Source organism: Phalacrocorax aristotelis, chromosome 3, assembly GCF_949628215.1.
Source record: "Phalacrocorax aristotelis chromosome 3, bGulAri2.1, whole genome shotgun sequence".
NCBI lineage: Eukaryota > Metazoa > Chordata > Aves > Suliformes > Phalacrocoracidae > Phalacrocorax > Phalacrocorax aristotelis.
In genome coordinates this window covers 106,560,569-106,588,286 of record NC_134278.1, presented here as the reverse complement: position 1 = coordinate 106,588,286, position 27,718 = coordinate 106,560,569, and the positions used below count along the sequence as shown (strand labels likewise).

The 27,718-nt window shown below is 39.3% G+C and overlaps 1 protein-coding gene across 8 annotated transcripts; it reads left to right on the top strand.

Annotated features, from left to right (window-relative positions):
• The first annotated feature begins 301 nt into the window (after window positions 1-301).
• On the top strand, window positions 302-27,161 carry RCOR3 (REST corepressor 3). 8 transcript variants are annotated; one of them, XM_075088972.1, is made up of 12 exons: window positions 312-554; window positions 1,120-1,176; window positions 7,077-7,154; window positions 8,710-8,762; window positions 10,492-10,653; window positions 10,905-11,029; window positions 12,427-12,505; window positions 15,196-15,414; window positions 17,097-17,174; window positions 17,955-18,012; window positions 23,424-23,665; window positions 24,107-27,161. In XM_075088972.1, the coding sequence occupies exons 1-12, from the start codon at window positions 410-412 to the stop codon at window positions 24,449-24,451; spliced, it is 1,641 nt and encodes a 546-aa protein (XP_074945073.1). In that variant the 5' UTR covers window positions 312-409; the 3' UTR covers window positions 24,452-27,161. The 8 variants fall into 8 exon arrangements, with proteins under 8 accessions (XP_074945080.1, XP_074945073.1, XP_074945072.1 ...); XM_075088971.1 differs by having other exon boundaries at window positions 12,427-12,523; XM_075088979.1 differs by lacking the exon at window positions 23,424-23,665 and having other exon boundaries at window positions 302-554.
• The last annotated feature ends 557 nt before the right edge of the window (window positions 27,162-27,718 follow it).

The following is a 27,718-nucleotide window of genomic DNA, read 5'->3' as shown; positions in this document are numbered from 1 at the left end:
GCGGGACACATTTCCGCCCCTCCCCGCCGGCATCCCTGCGCCGCCGGGGGGAAATAGTCCCCTCTCTCTCCCCTCCCGCCTCCGCCCGCCAAGGGAGCCCCGCGGCGTGACGGCGAGTCCCCGATACAACGCGGGGAGCAGAAACCTCCCGCCTGCACCGCCGGGGCTCCGCCGGCATCCCCGCCCCCTCGGGTAGATCCGGCCGGGCCGGCGCGGAGGGATTCCCGGGGGCTGAGCGGCTGAGGGGGAGGGGGAGCGCGGGGCGGTGTGAGGGGGGGGAGGAGGTGCCGGCGCCGCGGCGGCCCGAGGGGGGGGCGGGGAGGGGGCAACATGGCGGCTCCGTATTAACTTCCCCCCCTCGGCAGCCCGCTCTGCCGCCGCTCTCCCCCCCCCCCCCCAAAGCCCTGATATGCCGGGCATGATGGAGAAGGGAGCGGAGCTCTTGGGGGGTAAGAGCCGGGCAGCCCCCAACGGCACCAAGAGCAGCAGCTCCCCCTCCAACGGGCACTACTCGGAGCCGGAGAGCGGCGGCGGTGACAGTGGCGACGAGCACGGTGCGAGCCTGGGGCCGGCCCCGGGGCCGCCCCGCTAGCTGGGGGAGGGGGGTAGCGGCGGAGGCGGCGGGAGGGACGCCGAGCCGTGCTGAGCCGAGCCGCCTCCCCCTTCCCGGTGGCGGGGCCGCCGTTACCCCCCGGCTGCGCGTCCGTACTGCGGCGGGCCGGACCGCGTGTGTGAGGGGAGGGGAGGGGAGGGGAGGGGGGGCACGGGAGCGCGCAGCGCGGCCCCGCGGCTGCCGGCCGGCCCCGCGGCGCTTAACGATGGGGAGTGTCTCCCGGGAGCCGCCGCCGTCGTCCCCATTGTTCCGCTGAAATAAACTCCCCCTTCCCCCTCCGGCCCCCTCCCCGGCGGTCGTCGGGGCTTAATCCGCGGCGGCAGCGGGCGGGGTGGCGGGGGGGGAGGTGGCTTATTCCGCGGCGAGGCGGCGGGGGCTCCCGGGCGGCGCGTCCGCCAGCCTACCCGCCCGCCACACGGCGGTAGCCTGGGACGGCGCCCGCCCGCCCGGGGACAGCCAAGCCGTTAATTTCTCTTTCCTCCCCCTTCCCCCCCTTTGCCTTGCAGATGTAGGAATGAGGGTCGGAGCGGAATACCAGGCGCGCATTCCTGACTTCGAGCCCGGTAAATGGCTTTTCCGCTGTAACCTGACATCTCGCCGCCGCCGCCGTTCCCGAGGCCGGGGGGGTGGGGGTGGGGGGCGGGTTTGGTGCCGGGGTGGGCTCGGCTCGCTTCGGTGCTCTCCCGGTGGCGGTGGGGCTGTATTTATTTTGCTTTTGAGCCTTTGTGCCGACGATGGGGTGGCGGCGGCGGCGGGAGGCTGGCGGGGGCAGCATCTGCTCTCGGTGCGCTCGGGGCGGGGGGGGCTTCGCATTGGGGAGCACTCACTTCGTTATCAGCCGTATTATGTGGATCCGGCGGGAGGCGGTGAGGCAGAAAAAGGTTGGATGCTCTTTTTTTTTTTAAATAATTTTTTTCCCTCCTAAAACCGTAACTCATATTAACGAGGTGATTTTAAAATATTCGGGGAGGGGTGATGGATGTTGTCGGGCAGGGGTGGGAAGTGATGTGCCCTGCCGGAAGCAGAGCAGACCTGGCTGCGTGGTGGGGGCGCTGGGTGGAAGATGCTCTTGGTGGGAAACTCCAGCCCCTGGTTTTGTGTGCTGTACTAGCCCTGGTAGCCCCGCTGTTGCAGGCTGAGCTGCTCTCCTCCGCCTTCCTCACCTCCCCCCCCTACCCCCCCAGCCCCGCCCCGAGGAATACGCTTGCATAGCCTCGGTTTTAGCAAGTTAATCACTAGAATGCTATCTTGCGTTACTACGCTGAGCAGCGAGACTGTAGGAGCGTTTATCAGTTTTGCTGTAGTGGTCAGATGAAGCCTATCTACTTTCCTGTTCTCCAAACAGGCTCCATTGGTGTCAGATGATTTCCTACCGGAAGAGGATTGGGCCAGAGCTTCTCACATAGTGCCTCCTAAAACTGGAGCGAGCCCCTCTTGATGGGCACAAGTCCCCACAGGCCAAAGAAAAGGCCGGGGAAAAGAAAGGGGGAGGGGTGGGATTAAACGGATGTGTGATCTTGGCATAAGGGAATCCCTTTCCCCTAGGAAGGAGTGTGTAGTCTAGGCCTCTTTGTTAATAAGGCTAACCATTTATACCCTTCATTTTCATATTGCCTACATAAAAATAAACACAAATAAAAATGATAATTACTAACGTGCAGCCTGGGCTTGTTTTTCCTACAGGCCACTTAAATTAGAAAAACACATCATGTTTGTTTTTCTTCTGATTAAAAGAACTCTTCACCCCTTGTAGGACAACTGAGGTTCTGTGGTTTCAATTTTGTAAACTATATATGCAATAGTATTTGTAACTACAGAACTAATTTTATGCTGTCTTATAACCAGGCTTTTTAGAGCTCCAGAATGTTCCTGGGGGCTGGAATTTGACTGGTGCTCCTATCCCCAATAACTACTTTATTGTTTCCTTAATGATGGAAGTCTTTCTTTGAAGTCTTGTGTAAGAGTTGTAATGTATAGTATTGTTCTTCTAAACGTCTCTGTTTTGATTGTTAGGGCAAGAAGATAGTAACTTTTTTTTGGAATGCCTAAGTCTTATAAAAGCTAAAAAAAATGCATAAAGTGTAAAAGTACAGTACATACTTGCCATGTAAGCAGATTAGTTGTCTGAGGAGATCTTTGCAAGATCTCATGCTTTCATTTGTTTGGTTTTTTGTTCATTTGGTTGGTTGTTTTTTTTTTCTGACAAGTCTTGAGGCATCATTTCTCACCTACACTTAGATTACTTTTTATTTTTTGGACCGAATAATGTAATGGACACTCCATCATACTTCTAGGTTTGTATATATGGACATAGGCACTATCTCTAATGAACTGACTTTAATGCTGTTTCTTCTTGGAATTGTTTTAATGCCTTTTTTGAGGGTTTACCCTACATTAGAATGTGTGGTTCTTTACAGTACTTTTGTGCTGGTTTTGGCTGGGGTTAAACCAAAACAACTTTGCTTGCTGGTTTTTTTAACCCCCTTAAAAGAAATGGGTGGAAGAAGGGAATCAGTGATGGATGAAACTAGATAGGAGTCTAAGATACAAAGTTGGCCCTCTGGTACACACAGAGAATACTAAAACGAGTAGAATATGAATACCAATCCTTTGGCCTCACTTAGCCTGTGTTGAAACATATCTGTAAGCAATGCTCTATGACAATACATTGAGGAACAAAACATTCATGATTGAAGTTATAAACATTTACAAATGTTAAACGTGATGGTAGTAAGCATTTTTTTAACCTGAGTTTGTGTATAAAATAAGTGTGGGGGGTTTTTTTTAAGAAAAAGTGAATCAAGTGTTTGTCAGTGCTCTTGGAAGAAGTGGATTGTTGTTGAAAGCAATAATTAGGAGAAGTTAAAGATACTTTTTCTTACCCCTTCCCCCACCATACCCTTTTACAAGCAAGCCTTCAGATAGAGCTGTAGTAGACATAACATTTTTAATTGTCACTAGATACTACTGCAATGAGATAAATTTTCTCACTGAAAAAAAATGGTTTTAATAAAATAAAAATCTTAACTCTCCTTACCTAATTTACTGAGTTAATAAACCATATCCTGCACTCCAGATTTTGTTTTCCTATAGTACTTTAGGTTCTCGAGGTGAAATTGTTTCTTGTTGTTCTTTGTGACCCACCTATATGTAGCAGGATGTTACAAAGTTTGTGTCCTTATGTTGTGGGCTATTTGCATTCTCTTGGAAAGCGTAGTGGAGAATGCCATCACTGGAGATATACCATACTGTTATGTCATCAACACGTGAGATAACTGCTAGAGAAGTTTTATTCTACTCAGGTTTGGACTTCCCAAAGACTTTAGTATGAATTCTACTTACTTAATGCTGAAATACTTAATTCCTTTTTTTTTCTCAGAGGGTGAGGTGGGGGAGGGTGGGGCATGGGGTCTATCAAGCGGAATATTTTATACCTTTTAAGGTCACTTATAGAATCCATTTCTGTACACGTCCTTAAAACTTTTCTCCCTCTACTCTTCCTATATGAAAACAGGCTCTCTGAAATTATTAAATAATGTGGTGAAGTATACAAAATTTTCCATTTATTCCATACCATCTGTCCTTACATTCGCTGGGGGGTGGGGGTGTATTTATTTGTTTATTTACTTATTTATTTTTAAGATTAAGTCCTTTATTTTAGAAATTCGGTTGTTCCTCCTGTTAGTTTCTGTGTTTCTGTTACTACTCTCAAAGCTTAGTCTGAAGCAGTTGTTGGTACTTGGTATGCTGGAAACTAATATACTTTTAAATTACCATGTTGTCCCACAGTGCCCTTATTGAGTCTTGTATGCCTCCAGATTTTCATTTTATTCTCAGTACTTGGAGTTGTGTACAGAACAGCATCATCTGCATGTACCTAACTTCTAATGCTAAGCTGAAATTTAGAAAGTGTCTGTTTGTTGCTACAGTTTCCCTCTTCTGGAAGCAGTGGAGGATGCCTGTGGGTCATCTTCAGCTAGCCCCATTTTCTAAGCGTTATTGGCAGGGGAGCACAAGGAGCTGAAGTACAGAAACCTCCTCCTAAGTGGCTTGAATGTGGGGTTTGGGCGGGGGAGGCTTGTTATACTTAAAATGTAGCTCATGGTCTTTCCCTTCCTTACTGGCTTGCAACTCTGCTCTTCTCACCTGCTTTGGTTAACACCTTGCCTGGTATTTCCGGATGTCCGTAATAAGACTGGATCTTGCAGATAAAGATCCCATTGCCCTTGAGACACAAGGGGGGGGGGGGGCATGTGGGGAGGGTGCTTCTCAGTTGAATACTTAGGGCACAAAGAAGGACAAGAAGCAGTTCTCAAAAAGGTAGATCATAAAGGTCCTACATGTGGAGATGGAGAGATCCCTGTAATTTAGCTGTGGTCATCCTGTGTTGAGGGCAGGATACCCTTCTTTGAGCACAGACCTACCTGTATGCATCCTATCCTTCCTTTGTCATCTTTGCTTTCCTTTTGGCAGTATGAAGATGCCACCTGAATGGAAACAGTTGTCTGATTCCTACTGAACAGCACTGCTTTGAAAAGGGGTGTTCTGGTGGGAGCTGCTTGTTAGTTACATGAGGGTGACCCCTCAGTAGGGGACTGTCACCACATACATGATCTCCTGCAGGTGCAAATGATGGGACTCTGAAACTAAGTTGTTTTTTTTTTTACTTTAGTACTTGAATATTCAATAGCTGAAAACATCTATGGTATCCACTTGTCTGTAGGTGTCTGTCTGTTTTTTGGGGTTTTTTTTGGAAGGAAAAACTGAGGGTATGCTCATGTTAAATTTAGACATTTCTTGCTCACAGTCTGAAATTTTGATGCATTCTCTAGCAGTCCTGTTTTTTCTTTATCTCTTAAAGTGGAGTACAGGGTAGTGGTCATTTACTTGTGGTAAAAACTGAGTGGACAAGAGAAATGTGCCTGTAACATGTTCGCATTAGTCTTCATTAGGAATACAATATTTCATGACTAAAAATGGCATGCTTTTTTGTTCTAAAGTAGAATGTTATATTAGGTATTTGTTTTTCTATGCCAAAACCCCTTCAGACTTTAGTACAGTTTATGCCTTGATATTTGTGCTTTATGAATGTATGTACATTTTTACCTTGTTACAGAGTTTATGGTACATTTAGGTCATCTGTCTTACACATCTCATTTTGGAAGATGCATGAGTTCTTTTAGTTTTTTTTCTAATTAACTGATTTTCAAGTTCAGAGTCACAATGGATCTAAAGATTGCAAAGATGATAGCAAATACAAAACACTGCCAAACTAAAGAGGGAAGAGCAACAAAACATAGTACCTAATTAGAAAGTACTAAGTTGTGGTAATTTCTGAAGCATTAATTTTTTTGTTTTGTTTTCCTTCAACAAGGTGTAGAATCTAAATATAAAGAGTAGAAGCTTAAAATGGAATGAAAAGTTACTTGTTTCACTGAATTAAAAAAAAAATATCTCCTTCTCCAAGAAGGATTCAAGAAAAGTTCTTCTGAGGGTGATTCCTCAAGATATTCATGCTGACACAAGTGTAAATGCTGCAATTGTTAAGCAATATCTTAGGAAGATAAACTGTTGTAAACAAATAGCTTGTAACAGGCTTTACATAGTACCCTACATTTGTAAAATGTTCATGAAAACTATTAGTACTTTTCCCGTATTGGGGAATTTCCTTTTATTTTACAGCATGTTTTTAAAAATCAAATACTATGATTTAGCGCTTTGTACAAAGTTGTATCAGTATTGCAGAAATGTCTCTGTCTTCCTGGTAGGTTAGGTAACTTGGACTGCTTCCTTGCTGTGTTGAGATGGAGGTGAAGCACAAACAAACAGAAATCCCCCAAAAAAACCCAACCCCCCAAAAAAACCCAACAAAACAAAAAAGATTACTGTTACATTTAAGTACTTTCTATAGCTACAAAATATGGTTGGCTACGAATATCAAAGTTACATGGCTATGAAAGTCAAAACTGGGGAGAGAGGGATGAACAGAATTTTTTCTGGCATAGTTAGTATAGTTCCTTTTGAAAGGATCAGGGATAGTGACTGTATTCTACCCTTTACCTCATATTTTTGTTTTAAGGAAGTATGTCTTATCACAGTAGAACCTGATACTTCCATGTTAGTGGTAAATGTTGGAGTACTAATAGACAATCATAACTTCTGGAGGACTGTTCCAACACAAGTACCTCTGAATTTTGTATCCATGCCAACCTTAGCAATGTTCTTTAATGCTCCAGTCGTGGTAACCAGGGTCCTGTCTAATATCCAGTTATGACTGAACCTTATAAGAGTAGTGTTCAAATTCAGCCCTTCGATGTCTTATGGAAATAATATGGAATTAATGCTTCCCCCCGCCTTAATAGTTGGGCTGGACTTCTTAGTATTGTTGACTTTTACTTATTCTATGAATAGTTGTTCTCTAGATCATATTTATAAGTACTGAGAGTTACTTGTTTTCTTACAGGTGCCACAAAATATACTGATAAAGATAATGGAGGGATGCTTGTATGGTCTCCATATCATAATATTCCAGATGCCAAGTGTAAGTCCTTCCCTGCTTAGGAATTTGGATGCTTAAGTATATCTAAATAATTGTTTCTGGTGTGCCTGTTCACTCATTATTTTACACACAGCGAAATTGCAAACTAGTAACTTAAATGTAAAGCTTCTATTTTTTTTTTTTAGAGGACTCTGGGGTAAGGAAAGAACCTTCTCTTATTTTATAGTTAAGTCTTTACTTCAAACCACTCTGCCTGTGTTGTACCATCATCAGTTTCTGTGAAACCTTTAGTTACTAATAAAAGAATAATACTTCTAAACATGAGGAACTTGCTGCTCTAAATTTTTAGGAGAAGGAGTTGCAGCAGATAAATTCAGAAAAGATGTGTTGAGGCCTAGTTCAAGGTGAATGCTCCGGAAAAACCGAGCATTTTCTCCCTTCCAAATTGACCTGAAATACAGCAGTTATCTGACTAAATGTGATGAATTATCTGGTTAATCTAGTTTAAACCTGCCTCCTATGCTAGAATTTCCCATATGTCATATGTAGAGGAATAAACTTTGAGGATGCGGTTGTGAGAACCTGGTCCTCAGGAGAATTCCTTTCTGTTACCAGTAGTTAGAGGTTTGTGTCCCGCTACATTTCAGGGAACATACCTTTTACTACTGCAGAACAGTTAGGAATAAAATGCTGTAAAGCTATGGCTGTTAAACACTTTCTTCATTCCTTTAAAGTACAATTAACTCTTTGTTGTAAGGACATCTCTGGTCTGTTTGAATAATGAGGATATAATTATTTCTGTTTGTCAATCATGCTTCCTTTCAACTACATTTAGTTGCCACTTAATTGTGAACTGTAGAAGGTGAATGGAAAGAGTTTGTTTCTTTTAAAAAAAAAAGTACCCATTGAAGGTCAAAACTAGCAGGACTTTATTGCAGAATGATGGAAAGTGTTCAACTCAAAGCTCCTCTGGTATGGTCAAATATGATTATAAAAAAATGTTATTGGTGAATTTGATGACCTAATTATTGAATTTTTGTATTCTCGGTTGAATAATGACTTCAAGCCATGGTTAAAATTAATGTTGGTCAGTGAAAACTATATTAATATCGAGGATATGCATAATCATTGATCTAGGATCTCTATGTTAATTTTTAACCTGTTTGGGAATAGGAACAGTAGCAGTAGTTCAATTTAAAATGAACCCAGGTGTCTGCACACCCTCCAGTGTGCCTGCGTGCTTAGGAGTAGGTTTCAAGAAGACATCTCCTTTCAATAACCAGCTAGCCCCTGATTTAAATAAATAAATTATGAGCATCTGTGGCTTTGTTGTAATAAAAATGTGAAATAAAGCATCCTTTTCACTGAGGATTAGTTTGTGTAAAAAGTTTATCAAACTAAATGTTGGATTAAAGACAGTGGGCTTGTTTATTATTAATAAAGCTATGAATATATTTAATGTTTTGGGGGGACCTGGGCCTGTGTAGTGTATTAAAGCATGGGAATGCTGTTTTCCCGTGTTAGATGGCTGATTCTGTGCCATCTTACAGCAGAACTAAAAGTACTAAAGAATAATTCTGACATTGCTTTGTTACAGTGGATGAATATATAGCAATAGCAAAGGAAAAACATGGATACAATGTGGAACAGGTAAGTGCCGTGAAATGAGTGTGCTCATGTAAAGGATTTTTTTTTTAATATAAAAGTATAACACAACTCTTTTTTTTTTTCCCTTGGTTACCATTAATTAACGCTGTTTCTCTTCAGGCACGGCAGCAAACACTGCAGTTAAATGGATCTGCATACAGTTGTGGTCTGGATTCTCTGCAAAAGATTGAGCTCTTTGTTTTCATGACATGCTCAGCTTGTAATGTGCACTTTTGAAAGGTTTGGTATGTTTCTTGATACACTGGGCATGTCATGCAATTGTGTGTGTATATTTAGCTAATGAATTTCGTAGGAAAGCAGCTTACAAATCAATGTTTAGTATTAGAATTAAAATATGGTACAATTTTGAACCATAAACTACCCCAGGGACAGCACTGTAAGGTCTTGCATATTTAAAAAAAAAATAAAGAGCCAAACCAACTTTGAGTGTTTTTTCAGAGGCAGGAAAACTGAATAAAATTCTAGGTTTGAGTGTAACAAACCAGTTCCCTTTTTTTTTTTTGAATAAACTTTAGTCACCATCCTGTAAAAAGTACAGGATAAAACTTTTGGTCTGCACTTACGTCTATTGCAATTTTCTTCAACAACCAATTTATGTAAAAGTGCGATTACCTGTTGAAAAAAAGTATTTGCTGTAGAAGTGGAAACAAGTTGTCTGATCGAGTTTTGGAGGATATAAGCTCATAATAGCAAAGACTGGCTAGTCAACTGCTATCTGGAAAAGAGGCTGCCAATGTTATGATGTCCAGAATATCTGCAGTTTGGTGGTGTTTGTTTATGGCTTGGCTTTTAGGGGAGAGAGGGAACTGAGGGAACTCAAAATAAGTCAACAAAAAAGACTAATTTTCAAAACAACTTCTGGTACAAAATATTGGTAGACTCTTCTCAGGGAAATAGAAATTATCTTCGCAAGAGGTGCTTGTTGCTTCCCATTTTAACAAGAAAAGACGTTTGTTATGTCCTGGTTATTGGAAGATGTGTAATCAGGGGTTTGGGGAGCTGATGAACAACTGGTGATCATGTCTGCACTGTATGGTTGAAATTGAGTGGGTTACATTTCCCAATTCCCATGCCAGACTTGGCAACAAATCTGTCATTGATTCCCTGGCAGAAAGTCTAATCAACATAAAATTCTTTAAGAATATTGAGGAATGAAATTATGTAAGAATATATTTAAATTTCAAATCTTGTTAGGTGCATGTGACATGGAAGTGGCCGTGCTGTTATTTGTGGATTGGAGAGTTGTGGAAAGATGACTCTCACTTTGAACTTTCAGGCTTGCATTTTGGATGGTTGATCCTCTGGCTGCTGAAAAGTATTTTTATTTTCTTTTTTCAGTGGGCTGGTAATAAAGGCCTGAAGACCTATAAGGAGCTGTGTAGGTGATACATGCTTGTAAAGAAAGAAAGCAGGTCAGATTTGAGCCTATCAGCCTAGTTCATGCTACTTCAGAATTACTGCTGCCATGCCAACCTTAAATTGTCTGGCTTTCATAGCTTTAATAAAGTACAGATGTGCCCACTCTTCGTATTTTTTCCAAAGAGAATTTTGTAACCTATAGTACATAGCTAATAGAATTGTAAATATGTTTTGAGAAGGGGTTCTGATAGTAAAATTTTATTTTAAATAAATAAATTGTTGGGTTTTTTTAAGTTGTCTCAACATTTTAGAAAGTTGACTAAATCCAAAAAGGGACTATTTCTTTTCAAAGGCTCTCGGCATGTTGTTCTGGCATAAACACAATATTGAGAAGTCCCTTGCGGATCTCCCTAACTTCACTCCTTTCCCTGATGAATGGACAGTTGAAGATAAAGTCCTATTTGAACAAGCATTTAGCTTCCATGGAAAGAGCTTTCACAGGATCCAGCAAATGGTAAAGTAATATTTTAATCAGAAGCAGTTAATTTCATCATAAGTCTTGGACCTATAGCTTTTTCACTCTTAATAAAAAAAGCCTTTCCCCCTTCCCCCTTTTTTAAAATGTATATGAAATACACCCTTCCTTTCCACCTCATCCATGCATTTTAAATATTTGGGTAAAGGTGGTTGTAAATACAGCAGCATTATAATCTTGGGTGGAATTTTAATTTTTAAAAGTATTAATATGTTAATGAATTCTTCTAGCTTCCAGACAAGACTATTGCAAGCCTTGTAAAATATTACTATTCTTGGAAAAAAACTCGCTCTAGGACAAGTTTGATGGATCGGCAGGCTCGAAAACTAGCTAACAGAAATAATCAAGGTGACAGGTAAGTTTTATCTTCTTAAGCAGCTAACCAGAGACTGAAGTCTTCCTAGGTAGAGACTTCAGAGTAATTTCCAGCTATTACGTTTCAGTGTGAGACGTGTTTTTAGGTTTGAGCATCTGTGGTGATGTCTCTGCTTTTAGCAAGGGGTTTGGTACCTCTGCTTTAAGAACTATATCTCTCCAGTTGGTGTGAGTTTTAATAACACCGTAAGTGCTTTAATGGAAAACTGTAAAAACAAGGGTTTAAAAAACCTGAAGTCTGGGGAGGTGGTTTAGAAATAATGCTTTGAGAAGTCTAACCATATATTACTGTGTGGGGAGGAGTGTGTTTTTGCGGGCATGGGGGTTTTCTTGGTGGCCTTTTTTATTGTTTGGGTTTTTTTTTTAACTGAAATGGAATTAAAACTGAAAGTTCAACCACTGTAAAGAGCTGTAGCAATTAGAATGGCCAAGTATTGTTTTAAAAGAAAACTTTATATAAATGTAAATCTTATTTTTAGGAGACAGAACAGCTATCAGTCAATGAGAATTAGAGCTCAAAATAGTTTTAAATTATCTTGGGTAGAAGAAGTGATTTAATACGTTGACTGTGTAAGTAACATGTTTATGTCGGAAAGTGTGATTTTTTACATCCTTAAGCTGCCTAGCTAGAGCAAAAGGGTCTATTTAATTATGTTATTGAAAACAACTCCTGAAATGTAAAAATCATACGCTTACTTAGTGACCCGGTAGCTGAAAAACCACAGAAGAAAATAAATTTGCTTCTAATGCAGCATTTTGGTTTTTTTAATAACTCGAATTGTTTTGTTTTTACATTAATTTACTCAGAAATTATATTGTGTGAATGACTGGATTGGACTCAGCTAAACTAACTGTTGTCTTTTCAATATTTTCTCTGATTAATTCAGCCGATTTCATTCCCCCCCAATTTTCTAGATCTGAGCACTTTGGTGAAAAAGCAGTCCTGTGTTTTCCAATCTTGTCCCCTTTTGCTCCCCACAGACTTCCTCAAGGGTTTATTCATACACCTGGTGCAGTGGTTTGAGAATATATCTATTAGAACTAACATGGCAAATGCAAGGTTATTTCTAGCCTTGGTCTAGTTGACCATGTAAGTGTGGCCACTGGCAAAAGTGGTTGAAGAAAGGTGACACCAAAATTTTTGGCAGCAGTACCAGCATTGCTTTGAAACTACAGTTTAGGATTGCTTGTTTATTATGATAATAATTATTAGAATCTAATAAAGCGAATATGTTTGTAACAGCTCTCTTTTGAAAACTACAATTAACTTTGAGATGCCATATACTTAGAGTAGATAATTCTGTCTTACCCTGATACATATTTATATTTGCCGTTAAAAATAGATACAATTACCAGCTTCTTATTGTCTGTCCTCAGTGATGATGACGTAGAAGAAGCTCATCCAATGGATGGAAATGATAGTGATTATGATCCCAAAAAAGAAGCCAAAAAGGAGGTAACAGATAGCTTAACGGTGAATGTCAGTTTGTTGTTTTGACTGTTACTGCAAAGAGTATGACCTGTAGTAAAGAGGTTTAGCTTGCAACCTGCTGAAATCACAGGGTTTTTACGTGGTCAAGGTCTTGACAACTTCTGATAGAAACAAAATTTTATCATATATTTTTGCCATTCTGTGGACATAGATGCATCTCTTATTACCTTCACCATCTCCTGAGAGATCTTCCAAGTTTTCTAAGAGATGTATGCTATCACTACCTGCTCAAATGACATTTCCCCTACATTTCTCTTGTTAATATGTTTACAGTTTTACTGGTTGTGAATTATTGGAAACTAAATATTTTCTTTGCATTTTAAAATTAAATGACATTTTTCCAATAATAATTTTTATGTTCTTTCAAAGCCACCATGAGGTTATGCATTTCAACTAATATGTGGTTTTTTTATTGAGACACTTTCTACTAATAAGTGTAGAGAAAAACATTTGTCTCCTCTAATGAGTACTTACTGTTAGCTTTACAGATGAATGCTGTGTTTGGGGTATGTTCAGGTTTTGGTTTTTTGGGTAGATTCTTTTGGTAAACATTAAATTATTTATGAACAAGACTAGAAAAACACAGTTAAGTGTATAAACATTTGATTGTTTCCTCAATCAACTTAATGCATTTGTGATTTTCCTGATACTGTAGAATTCAAGTTTCTTGAGAATATGAGGGGAGTGCAAAACTTCAACATTCCCATGAAGTGGTATCTAGGATTATTAATAAAACTTTGCAGTTCTACAACAAAGGATGCTGAGTAAGAGACTGATGGGTTTAGATTCCATACTCAGCTTTGCAGTGACTTCAATGTATCGGTTTAACTGCCTCGGGGGGGAAAAAAAGGACAATTACCCCTTTCTGCAAAGGGGTTTGAGATTTTTTTCTTTTTTAACAAGCCAGAGTACATATTTTTTTTAGACCTTGAAATGGCACAAGGTCTAATAATGAACACTTTTACTTTTTATTCTGCTGTTGTAACGATGATATTGCAATCTGTTTATTTCAGTTGCTATCTAAGCCACTTAAAAATAAGGGCTATTTTGTTCAATTTACTTTCCTTAGTTATTGCTTGAATCACTACATGCAGTCCAGAATGAAAGTACCACGTTAGACTTCTAGGAACAGGACAAATAGGTTTGTAGTTTCTGATGAGGTATTTGGAGATACAGAAGAAAATTTTGTGATCTAGTATTGCTGGTAGGATTTGCGTACTTTCACTTCCTGAGCAAAATATAAACTGAGTAGACCAATGGAAACTTTCTGTTACCAGAGAAAACTAAAATAAGCCAAACACTCTAGCCTGGCAAGACAAAAACTTGAGAGAATATTTTAACTTTAAATCCAGATTGAACAGGTGGGAATTGCAATTTCGTACTGAAAGAACAATGCAGAACCAAAACTCATAGTATAAATGGGCCAGAAGTAAATTTAACCGTGGGATTTTTAGGTATCAAAGATGTAAGGCTCTATACCAACTTCCCAAGGAAGAGCAAATGTCTTAATTGCTTTTAAGACTGTCTCTATGAAGGCTGTGGACTGGATTAAGATGTTATATTAGCTGGGAAGAGGATGTGACAGAACACCAAGCGTAGCAGAGCAAAATAATGTTTACTGATCTGTACTAATGCTACAGAACATAATCATAATGGCTGCTGCAATTTGTTTTTTCTTCACTGTGATCAGATGACCACCTCCTCTTAACCTGCATAGATGCCAGCAGGGAGAAGCAGTAGGGAGCTGCCTACAGTAGCAAAAAGCCCAAATCCCATCTCTGTTCTGGTATTTAGCATTACTTTGGGTTCAAAACTCCTTGCAGGGAAAGTAATTTTTGCTTCTCTGCTCCTGGTCTGTAGGGAACCTACCTGGTTGCTATATGGGAGTCACGTACATGCAGACTAGCTGTTGTGCAGCAATGCCCGTTGAAGACAAAGCTGAAATTTTCAGGTGTCCAAACATATCAAAACAGCAGTTACAAAGACTGCATCTCCTCTTTGCTATCCTTTTCCACTTCAAAAAAGCAAACAACAAAGGCTTACGTTTGCTAAATTACATGGATTTTTATAATGACTGCAAAAGTAAATCCATCACCTCTTTACAGATCTCAAATCCTCTCCCAAAGCAGGCAGCACTTTCACTTTGCAAGTTAAAGTGCTTGCAGCAGGAAAAAGTGTCCTCTTGTGTTCTTGCGTGTCCTGGCTGACTTTCACTCATTCTTCTCTCCTGATCTTCACCTGCACTCTTCGTATCTGACCAGAAATAAATGTGTAAATTCACTGATTACTTGGTGCCATATGCAAAATATATATATATTGTTTACCTTCTCCTTACATAGGAGGTTCTTGATTTTTGCCCCATTTCATTGTTCAGACTGATTTCTATGCCATGTTTTGTATTTTCAGCCTTGTTAAAAAAAAAAAAAAGTAATTTTGAAAACTGACCTTTCTAAGACTAATGCAGGCTTATCCAGCAAATGACTGTTACGCTCCATCAGCTCTTCTGAGAGACTTAGTTTGGATACTACATGCAGAGGAGGATGTTAGCTTAAATTTTCTTGTCGTAAATGACATTACAATGCTATGTGATACTTTATTAAAGTTGCATATAAGATACTGTTATTCTTTAATGATTTATCTCTTATAAATTAAAGGGCAATAATGAGCAGCCTGTTCAGACCAGCAAAATAGGTCTGGGTAGAAGAGAGTATCAGAGCTTGCAGCATCGCCACCATTCTCAGCGTTCCAAATGCCGTCCACCAAAAGGCATGTACCTGACCCAGGAAGATGTGATAGCTGTTTCCTGTAGTCCCAATGCAGCCAACACAATTCTTAGACAGCTGGATATGGAACTAATCTCGTTAAAGCGACAGGTACCATGGGTTATTGGTCTTGTTTTGTTTTCATCTCAGATTGTTCTGATTGTAATGATTTTGAAGATTATCTATGAAGATTCTGAAACTTCTTTAATGTGAGTCTTCCTAATTTTGTTTCACAGTTATCACCAGAAATGCTGGATGCTAGCTGACTAGCTATTCTTCGGCTTTGTTTATGTTCATCTGCTCTTGTGGATAACATGAAACAAGATGACTTCCTTTTAAAAAAAAAAAAAAAGGGCGGGGGTGGAGTATGGCGTGAAAACGATGTTACAGATATGGGGGCAGGAGAAAACCTGTCATGTTTCATTTGAGGTTTTTTTTTACTTTGTTAAAAGTATTTGACAAATCAGAATAAGACCAATGAAGCAGTAGAAGTTACATTTGTTTATGCTTAAAATTGTAGCTGTTTTTCTGGATGTCCTTCCCCACATACCATGAAAGTATGGGGGGAGGGGAGTCATGGGCCTAGTTATTTCTCTGTTTGAATTGATGAACTTTCTACTCCTTATTAAATTTAGAAAAGCTTTGTAGTCTTCATCTTTAAGAGGACAATACCTTCATCCTTTGCATGAAGAAATTAACTTTTGGCACTTAAAGCTTAAACACAGTATCTATTCAGCTTCTAAGGGTACAGCAGTATGTGCATGCTTGCTTTTTAGGAGTGACTGGACTACAAAGTCAAGCGTTATCTCCTGGAATTTCTGCCTCCTTATAGATGGCTAAGAGCTGCCATGTTGCAAAATCATGGAGTGAATAAAGGGTTTCATGGGGGTTTTGCTCCCTTGTATTCTTTTACAGGAGAAATATGCTTCTTTCTGTCACAGCAGGACTCTGGGCCTAAATAGCATAGGTGGGTTTCACTCTTTAGCCTAAGTGTAGGTGAGTTACAGCCTTGAGGTTGTGTTTCTCTCTCTTTTTTTTTTTTTTTTTTTTTTTCCCCCTTGCAGTGCTCTCAGTGATGCAGCCTTTGGAATCTCCCACTGAGTTGTCTGCTTCTGTGTCCATACTTAAAGAACTCTTGTAATAGCTGTGCACCATAGTATGCAGAACTATTTTCTTACCTATGTCACCTTATCTGCATCACTGCCAGGTTTAAATGGTTAATAACTATATATATATGTATGGTTTGGAAGCTCTCTCCTTTTTATAGAATAAGATATTTTATTTAAATATTTTAAATCATTTCAAGAATCACTGGTAAAGGAAATCATGATGATCTAAGGTCAATAAAAAGCAGTCTGTCAGAAGGAACTAACTGGAAACATCTCATAAATCTTTTTTTTTTTCTTCCCCAAAGTGCTTTTGGAGAAGGAAGACGTTAATGTATACAGTACATCTCAAATTTCGAAGAACAAAGTTCTGTGTCTAGAATATTCTGCATTCTTCAGGAACATATACATCATTATCAAAACTTGCTTATTATGTCCTACTTTTAATATTCCTGCAGAAAAACTGTTCTCTTGAAAGACTGGCTCAAATATTTTTCTCTCCATAGTAAACTGTGCTGTATTTTTTTAAACTTTTATTTAAAAACAGTTAAAAGTAGTGAAGCCTTAAACCATAATATTTCTCTTTCTAACTTAGGAGGTACACTTGTGGCAATCCTAGTGAAGATATATGTGTAAAGTGACCAACTTTCTTTGTGGAGCTGATTAACTTTGTTGTTTTTGACCAAGGTTCAAAATGCTAAGCAAGTAAACAGTGCACTTAAACAGAAAATGGAAGGCGGGATTGAAGAATTCAAACCTCCTGAGGTAAATCAGAATAAATATTAGAATTTGTGGCCTTGCACTTAGATTAGGGGGAAGCTACAGAAATGTGTTGTGCTGCAGCATAGTGTTTGCATTTCAGCAGCCCCTTAAACAGGTTCCATTGAATTACACGCAGGGGTGAGTCTGTCGGGCTTCTTTACAAGAAATTAGCGGTAGGCTTTTTTATGGCAACTGGCTGAATAAAGAAGCGGAAGAAACTGAAATGTCATGCCCGTTCATGACAGTAGGGAGCTAAAACTGAGCCCTAATATATGGGTTTTTTTCTGATTAAAAGTAGTTGATGTAGATTGCCAGCAGTAAATTCTATGCTCTGTGTGCAAATGTGACTTTATATACATTCGAGCATCTGAAGCGAATGATTTATTAGTACTGAAGTTCTTTTTTTGCTTGTTTTAAAGGCTTGGATATGAAACATAACGTGAATCCAAAATACTCCAGACACCAAGTCATAATAGTTTAGCTAAATGTAACTATAAATTCAAATTCTGTCTGCATAAAGATCATTAGCTTGTGCATAAGTTATGGTATAGCTGATATGAGGAACTGCAGTAAACAGAGGGAAAACTGGTTTTAAACTTAGTTCTAAGCTCAAATCCTTAAATGCTACTTCTGTTCATGAAAGCACTATGAAATTATGGCTTATAAGCAAGAGATTTTTACCTATGTTACAAAATGTAGTGTAAGTAAAATGCATTGATACTCATATTTTGCAGCTGTTCAAACATTTTAATGATCTTTGTGCCATCTTTCTAATTTTAATAGTCTAATCAGAAAATCAATGCCCGTTGGACCACAGAAGAGCAGCTTCTTGCAGTACAAGGTATGTTAATAGTAGTAGTGACTTGAAATCTGATGTAAAGGATTTGAAGAGGTACCCAGGCTTATGTTTCTATTTCCCTTGAATGTAAAGCTAAACTTTATCTGGTCTTACAAGAAAGTCACTGGGAAAACAGCAAAACTAGTGAGAATATTTAGGGCATTCAAGCAACATGACATTAGTTTTTCAGTTGACCCATATTAAATCTCAAAGAGAAAAGCTAAGCCGTGTTTAACAACTGTAGTAGTACCAAAAAGTCCCTTCAATCATATTCTAAATTACCTTATGTCTCTAAAGTGGGAGACTGAAGTAATAGTTGAAGACATCTCCCCATATTCTTAAAGTAGGAAAAAGCAGAAGTAAAACTGCTTTACAGTTACTTTTCTCTGTTCATGAGGGAATGAAAGAGCAGATATCTACCCCATGGAGGGCTTCTAAGAGCCTGAAGCTGGGTATGATTACTTGACTAACAGTCTTATTGGAGAAAAAACAGTATTTTTAGTAGGCTATTGATACAGCTAATTTGCAGCTATTTCATTTATATGAAGGAAAACTGAATCTTGTCTTGCTTTAACATGCACTGCCTAATCAAGGAACGTGCAAGGGAAATGTCTGGAGAACCTAATGCGGTCTTGAAGTCACTGTATACTGGCTCACTTCTATGGATCATCTTTTTTAAGAAAATATAATCAGCTTTAAGAAAAGATAATATAATTTAAGAAAATATAATGAGAAAATCTAAGAAAATAAACAGATCTGCTTTAGTTCTCTGTATTCTTCACCTCCTTTAAAAGAAAGACTGAATTTTAGTATAAAATCTTTAGCTGGATCAGGATATCAGTGTAAAGTTGTCAGGTGTGCCATACCTGGTAGTTACTAGCCAGATGACTGAACCTAAAGTTAGGTTTATTTTGAAGTATGAATGGAAATGCTGAAGAGCATGGTGTGTCTGAAATCATGCCTCTCAACTTACATGCCTCAGACTGGGATTTACATCTCCAAACCATTTTCTGTCCTAAGTTCATCCTCTTGGTATTGCTAACAAGCTTATTTTTAAAAAATTTTGTTCCCAAATGCAACTGAAGGAGAAGCCCATCTTTAATATGATAGCCTAGTAAGTAGAATGCTTGCTGGAGAAGTGGGGGAAAAATCCAGGTTCATTGTGCCTGCCTTAGTATGAAAGGATTCAAACCATCATGCATTTTCATAGTATAGTTATCTGAGCTCTCACTAAGCATCTGTTTAGGAAGTGATAAGAGTGCATTGAAGTTTTGTTAAGCTATGGCACTGTGTGACTGACAAGATAAATAATAAAACTGGAGCACGGGCAAAAGAATGAGGGTTGATGATGACTCCCTGGAGAGGAGTTCCAGTCTTCTGGTCTCTTCTCTAAGAAATGTTTCATGTTTTATAAAGGTAGTCAGCCTCAATACTTAAGGGTGGGGTGAGAAATCAGGCCTTCTGGAAGCAACTCGTTTCATTGAATTTACATCTGTTTCTTACATGTATTTCCTGTTTGCCACCATATAAAACAGATGGGAGAACCCCTTAATGCCAAGAACAAAGTATTCTTATTGTCCCTCCCTTATTTACTGCCCAGCAGTAGAGTCTCCCTCCTGGAATGAGAGTGCTGTAGGTTTTAACCTCTTGTCCCTCAGGCTAGGGACCCTGATCTCTTGCTTCAAAATAATTGCTTGAGCTAGTAGGCTTATGCATGAAGGAGCCACGCTGTCTTTTGCCCTGAATCTGTTTTTAAAAGGAAGTAGTCATGGTTGCTGTAGTAAAAGCTGCCATGATTTGTTTTAGGCTTAAACTTGGAAGTTGACTTGAGCATGGGGACATTAGTTTGTACATTTAAAGCAGGTTTATTTCATCAAATATATTGATGCGTTTTGGCATGTACTCTTAATTTTACAGAAATCCTAAGCGTTAAGCAGGTAGGTGGCACTTCTGTGATTTGTTCACTTGAATTCAGACATTAAATCCTACCGTGGAAGTCATAAAAATAATCTGCATTAATACAATTTTTGTACTGTTTTTCCTAAACATGAAAAAAAAAATGTCATCTATGGGCTAATCTCAAGAGATTGACAGTAACTAAAGAGGAGGTAATGAAAAAACCCACCTTAAAATGGAGCTGAGTGTATAATCTTAAAAGCAGTGTGGCTGCCTGCAGTGGGGTTGTGAACTCAGACTTACGATCTCTGAGATTATCTTTTGCAGTGTAATTTATCTGGTTACTGTTCAACCTTGTTTGAATGTAATGGGTCAGTTCATCACTTGCTGTTCTTAAGTTACAAACTTTATGTTAGAAATGGATGAGTGCGATCATCTTTTCAAACTAAGATCTCAACCATATGAAAATTGCAATTGCAAAAATATTTGAAGACTTGGTCAAAACAATAAAATTTGAATTGAAAAGCAGTGTATGACTTTCATAGCAATGCAGTGAAAAGCCGTTGGGACAACCAGGATCTGACTCTATGTAAGGTAGTTGTCAGGAGCACTGTAATCCCATGACAGTGAAACTGCAGCTTTCATAACCTGGCGGTTGCCGTTAACTGTTTCTGCTTCGTTGTGGTGCTGTATTATAATGCTTTGGACCCAGGATAATGTTTTGTGTGCCCGTCAGTGTTTGCTGAGCTGCACAGTGTTAAGCAGTGTAGACAGCATCAAACTTGGATTTATGAGTTTTTCCAAATTAGACATTCCAGATGAAACATTGTAATAGCACGCACATGTTCAAGTGCATCTTTGCAACTGGGTGAAGTTTTGAAGAGCTTGAAGGATTCCCACAATCAGGGCTACTTTCAAACGAGCTGCGAGAAAGACATTCATACATGTGAAGGGAGGTTACGCAGTCATCTTTTGAGCTTCACTTTCAGCAACCTAATAAAATTATTCTTATTGAATAACAGATTAAACTTTAGAAATCTGGGTGGTGTTTAGCACATAATTTTTATAAGGATGCATAAGTAATGTGCACCAGTTTGAAAGGGATGATGAGATGGCATCAACTGTTACAGATATGCCAGCACCTTATGCATAAAACTTACATAAACACATTGAACTTACTCTGTTTCTGATGCAGCTTAAAAGGTTCTACTACATCATTGTGTAAAAGTCGTTGTGGTGATGCTAGAGCAGTACTAAATAACACTCTGAAAAGAACCCAAAATGAGTAGTGCTGTGTGTAGCTGAAGTAAGGAAATTTTATTTCCTGTAGATATTTCTTATAGTTGGGCTGTCAGTGAAGGCAAGATATGCTGGTTTCAAGCTGCTTGCTTGGAAATAGGCTTTAAGACCTTATTTTTGACAACTTCAACTAAAGTTAGCCAACAGGCTCAGTCATTTTGCAGGTTAAGGGGAAAGAAGAATTAGACAGCATAGTAACAGAAAAGGCTGAAGTCACTGAAAGTCTGAATTAGGTTTCAGACAAAAATGTGCTCTGTTCTGCTGGGCACTTTGCTCACTTGATTAATTGTACAGGATGTTAGATATGTTGCTGTGGACATCTAATGATCATTATAAATTTGTAAGGGTGATAATGATAGGGCAATCAAAGAATATTAAGGCACTGGAGGAAGTGCTCTGTGGATGCACACAGCTTTTAAGGAGTATAGCTGAATCCTTCTACAACTGGTAAAGCACAGAGCCAAATCCATGTCTCTGCTTTGCCTAGATACGTGCCCTCCCATGTGGCTCTGCTAGGTCCCTTTGTTTTCTTTCCAAGGTTCTTGCAGTCAGGATGGTTGGATTCTTTTTTTATGCCCCAGAAAAGATCTTAAATAATGTAGCTGGGCTCTTGACAGTTGAAACATTAGCTTCAGCTACAGAAATTGTTGCTGAACTTTTCTCTTAAATTACAGTCAGTGTACATTAACACATCAGAAGTGCCTATTAACGAAGAAAGTAGAAAAGAGCAGAACAAGCTGAAGGTCATACTCTTCACAGTGAAGTTGAAAAGGAACATAGCTTTCACATTGGAAACAACTCTTACTTTCTGAATCCTTTGCTTCACTTTCTGAAGTGAGGCATGAAAACAGCCATAAATTTCTCTTCCTGTAATGAGACAGAGTGCCTGTCCTCTAAGCACTGTAATATGTTCTGAATGAGTTTAGTTATCAGGAGCTTCACAGGAGTCAAATTGTAATTCACTCATGCATAGCTGAGAGCAAAAAATGAGTCTTCTGTTTACTGAGTGTGGAATAAAACTGTTCATTTCTTCTAGGCTGCAAACTTTTGGACATTTGTGATTAAAAATATACTTTGTGCAGCTAAAAGCTGTGTGCTAGGATGCTGGAGAGTTTGAAGATATTTTTTTTTCCTTAAGCAGGAGAGAGGAACTAGGCAAATACCCTAAACACAACTGAGAGAAAAATCAAACTTTAGATTATAATTCCAATTTTAGGTTTAAAACTATGGAATGCTGTACTCAAGGGTTGTTTTTTTGTGTTGTATGCAAATGTAGTTTTAGAACTTGAAAAAGCATGTTTTGGGATGTTTGCAAAGGACCAGCAGCATTTTCTGGTTAACTGCTTATAAACAGAAGTGACCTACTGATGTCAATATAAAAATGACTGAAGGGAAAGATGCAAAGATCTTCTGTCATGCTGCTTCTTCCTGGAGGATTTGATCCCAGAGGCTTGTACTGAGCTGTCTTATAAACAGACACCAGTAGCTTATATTTATTTAAATACCCCAAGGTGGTTGTCCCAAAACCCCAGATTCTTCTGCCCAGCTCTAACGGTGAATGAAAGTTTTAAAAAGATTTTGTCAGGTGAATGCTTTACAGTTGCTCTTTGTAGCCTTAGTAGACCATGTCCAAAGTGGAGGAATGAGGAGTATATCGTTACTTATGGAACTATGCCCCCTGATCTGCCCTGTGGTTGATCCAGTAGCTACTGCCCTCTACCACTCCTGCTACACAGGTTGTAGGCAAATAAATATCTGCATGCAGCTGGCACAGCGGGAATCTAGAGAAGCTGTCAACAGTTGTCACTTGACATTTCTAGTGTTATACCCTGTTTACAGCTATACACACATGCTTGGTCACCTTCCCTCTCCCATCTTGAAGTAAGGCTTATGCCCTTACTGCAAGCACACTGAAGGATTTACTTTATTCGTCAGAAGCCAGATCTCTCTGTTTTTAGGTTGGGAGGCTTGGTGAGTAAGCCAGGATCTTTAAGAAGAGTGGGTAATGACCTTTTAATAAAGTTCTCGATTTGTATGTTGATAGCCGTGCAATTAAATTATTTTGTTTTAATGGAAATTGAGGCCTTCTCCTAATTGAGAAGTCTTCCTAATTAGCAAGTCCTTGGTTTGCAGGTCCCATAGGTTCTCTCTATAAATACATCACACGTAGCTGTGCCTGACTGATTCTTCACAGCTATGTTATTTACTTTGCCTTCCAGGTGTCCGAAAATATGGTAAAGATTTTCAAGCTATTGCAGATGTAATTGGCAACAAGACTGTTGGCCAAGTGAAGAACTTCTTTGTAAACTACAGGCGTCGGTTTAACTTAGAGGAGGTATTGCAGGAATGGGAAGCGGAACAAGGAACCCTGGCTTCTAATGGTGATGCTTCTGCTTTAGGGGAGGACACAAAAAATACTTCTAATGTGCCATCAGGAAAGAGCACTGATGAAGAAGATGAGGTGTGTTTTGTGTACCAGAAATAAGTAAGCATGGGTTGAGGAACAGCATTTTATTTAGTGATTATAATGTAAGGTTAACTGGTGTGGAGTGGCAAACCGCATTCTAAAGAATGATGATGAGCTTGCATAGAACTTCAGCCAATGTCGTTAACCAGCTGGTAGCAGGACTGCACCTTTCATAGTGATGATCACGTTACTGTTTTATTGTTAAAATACAGTTCCAGTTCTTGTTCTAGAAAGAAGACTCTTGCTTCATAAATATTCTTAGTTCTGCTGTCTATAATGTTTTGGTTGGTGATTTCTTTTCAGTAACTTCTCAGTTTTTTTTGGTTTTGTTTTTTTTAAATGCTGTTTCCTGTGTAGTGGACAGTGGCAGCCGAACTGCATCGCTTTCTGACTGGGATGGCTGTTCACGCGGTCTTGTCTTTGTCCTTTGTGCAGGCACAAAGCACTCCGGCCACTCAGTGTTTAGGCCCTTCACCTCCAGCACAGGCATCTGCTCCAGCACCTACCGCACCCATGGCAACTTTAAATCAGCCGCCCCCATTACTTCGTCCAGCACTTCCTGCTGCTCCTGCTCTCCACCGTCAGCCTCCGCCACTTCAACAGCAGGCGCGATTTATTCAGCCAAGGCCGACTCTAAATCAGCCTCCCCCACCACTCATCCGCCCAGCTAATTCCATGCCTCCTCGTCTAAACCCAAGGCCAGTGTTAACCACGGTTAGCAGCCAGCAGCCACCCTCGCTTATTGGAATTCAGACAGAATCTCAATCCACTCTGCACTGAAGAAATAAAGCAGAATTATGCTAACTCCTACATTTGAAAAATGGTATCAATGTACTTTTTTTTTTTCCAAATAATGAAGGGGAGAAAAGAGCAAGCCTTCACAGGTGTCAGATCAGTTTTACAGAGGAGCAAGCTAATAACCAGAAACAGAACCACGTGAATGACCACCTGTATAAAAATATTTTTATGTCAAAGACTTGTACAGCAGAACAATGCCTACAGTACAGCCCTCCTCTATATGAATAACTAACTGTTGAAGGAAGCTAACTTCTTAAATGAATAAATGTTCAACACACCAAGATTTTGTTTAACTGATTTTTACTCTATTTATTTTATTACAGTTCTTTGTAGTCAAGCATCTAACTACAGGAAAGTAGTCCGGCAAATCTAGGAATAGGTAATATCGTAGGAGACTTAAATGTAGCGTTGGGTTTTTGTGTGTGTGTGAATTACTTTTTTTTTTTATTCTTTAGTGCAAAAAAAATAATGGCCTTAGGCTCAGAATTTTTGGCCCTGTTTAGATAACAGTAGAAGCATTTCATGCACTTGTAAAATGTAGGTGTTTTGTTTCTTCATGTTTTTCCCAGAATACTTTTTCTTGTTTAAAAAGGTACTGTCTTATTAAATACTCCTCTGAAAGAGTATTCTGAAGACTCAATGAGCTATTGTACCAAACTTACTAAATATCATGCGTGTTCTACTCATAGAAGTTAAGTGAAAACGGGAGTCCAGTTTCCTGCTGCAATATCTCTTGTGGGCTGGGATGGAGAGAGAGGCAGTAACTTCTACCACCCGGGGGGCATGACAGGATAGGAACAATATAGCCAGAGCTATTAATTTGTTATTCCACTAATTCTTCTAACTTAAGTACAGTAGGATTTCATTCCTCTGAGAATGGCGGTCTGCAGTCTGTGTATGTTAGATCACTGATATCTTGCCTAAGAATTCACGAGGGAGGTATAGAGGCTGATGGTGGTGGTAGAACATTGTGGTGATAGAGTTGCCTGCTGCTGGCCCACTCCTGCTGTTAAATGATGATCTCTGACTTTTGCTGTTCCTGGCAGAGTTGATGAGCTAGGTTGAGGCTATTGTGGGTGGGGTTTTGTGCTTGTTTTATTGACTAAGTAAAATCTGCATTTGGGTATTAATTATTGCTTCCAAATTTTAGGAGATTAAAAGGTTTTCTTTCCACTGCATTCATCAAGATGTTCTTGTCTGAAACCTCAATCTATTCCCAGCAGTGGTCTGGGGGGGAGCTAGGTTGGCTTTGGTTTTGGTTGGGTTCTTTGTTTGTTTGTTTTTAAGTAGATGCCTCTACCCTCCAAGTAAACCAAGCTGCAAATTTGAGTAGCAGTGTTTGAAACTGTGTGATCTGAACCAAGCTATTGAAAAATATTGCATTCTTGACTATGTAATAACATTCATGTTGACTACCATACTATTGTAGAAAATTATTTTTGCTTATAGCTGAAATAGTGTTTGGAAATCATTTTAAATTCATTCTGTTATTAACTACATTTGCCCTTGACTAAAATGAGACTTTATTTGAAAATGGAATGTGCTCTCCCTAGGCTTTCTCACAGATAAATTGAATGATCTAACAATCAGTTTAGCAGCCAGCTAAGGTTTTTGTTATGTGCAGAGGGAAGTTCTTATAGCATCAGACCCTATTTCATTTGTAAATCTAGTATTAAAGTTTAATAGTTGTGGCCTGACTTGCGGATAAGGTGTTGACCTTTATGGTTTAGTTCTTCATTTAAAAATATTTTCAGACCAAACTTGAGAGAGTTTCCTTTCCAAACAGCTTCAACTGTTACACTGAGGTCTCGTACAAAAGGTCCTCCTTACAGTTTTTCTTTTGCATCAGAGCAGATGCTTAGCCACTACATGAGCATCAGATGACCTCTTGTCTAAGAAAAGCAGTATTGTAAAACAAGCACTGAGGAATTCCTGGGCACCAAAACTTGTGTTCTGGGAGTTCTAAGTGTCCCTTCATCAACTACACACAAATCTGGCTGCTCTCCAATCTTTAAAACTGATGCGAAACGAATCTAGTCCATTCTGACATCCTAAGTGTCTCAGTTGAATTGTTAGTAGTGATAACATATATCTTCAGGTTTTCTTTTTTCTTTTTTTTTGTTTCAGCATTGAGTCTCCCAGGTGTGTGTATTGTACCTTTGCTAATTTTTGTCTTGTCTCTTGTCAGTAGACTTCAGTATGCAGAATGTTGGGTGTTGCGGTACAGGTGGCCACCACCAACTGCTATAAAACTGTTCAGTACATTGTAATTCCGTTTAATCTTGTTTAAATATTCTATAACTGGGCAAAGGTGCTGTATTTGAAGGGGGGAGGGAGGGTCAGAGATAGGTAGTATTTCTTACTTTACATACACTGTAGCACACAGTAGGGAACTAGCATTTGTAGTACTAAGTAAGTATGTACATAGCAAAATGTCTATTGTGTGCTTTGCAGAATATGTGCATACAGTTTGCACGTCCTGTTTTGGGGGGTAGGGTTTGTTTTAAGCAGTGTTTGCCTGGAGAGTGATATGCTTGCTGCTTAAAGGATTAAAGTTTCAAAGAAATCTGTGTCTTCTATTTTTATGTACCTTGTAATGGTCTAATATGTTAGGGCCCTTATACTGTGATTCTCTTCTAAATTCATTTATATTTTTTTAAGAATTAGAAATAAAATTATACAATGGTGTTGATTTCAGTGGGGAATTTCTTTTGCCATATCTAGTCTCCTGTTTTGTAATGTAGTAATGAACTCTGACTTCAAGGTTGGCTTAATTTTGTCACTTTAAAAAAATGTAAAATGTTTGCACACTGACATTTCGCAGAGAACGTGTATCCTACATTGTTCAAAGCTAATGTAACTCTACAGCTTTTTGTACAGTTTATTTTAGTTAATAAAGCAAAATGGTACTAAAAAACATTTTACAAATGCAAGGCATAATCTGAAAGACATGTCTTCTAGGAACAACACTTGCAAAATATGGATGTACAAGAGCTATCAGATTTAATTGTTGCACTTTAAATCAGAATGGGTATGAAGTTAAGCAGGTATTTCTGCATTAATAAAACAATCACTAAACATTGTGCATCATAGTAAAGCAGTTTAATTTGTCTTGCAGTTGATCATGAGCAAAAGGAATTATAGTTACCTCTGTCCTTAGGGTTTTGTTCCTCTTTATATTGTTGGGGTTTTTCTTAAACCATATGGTGCTTATTCTGGAAACTTCAGAGTTCATAGAAAACAGCACAA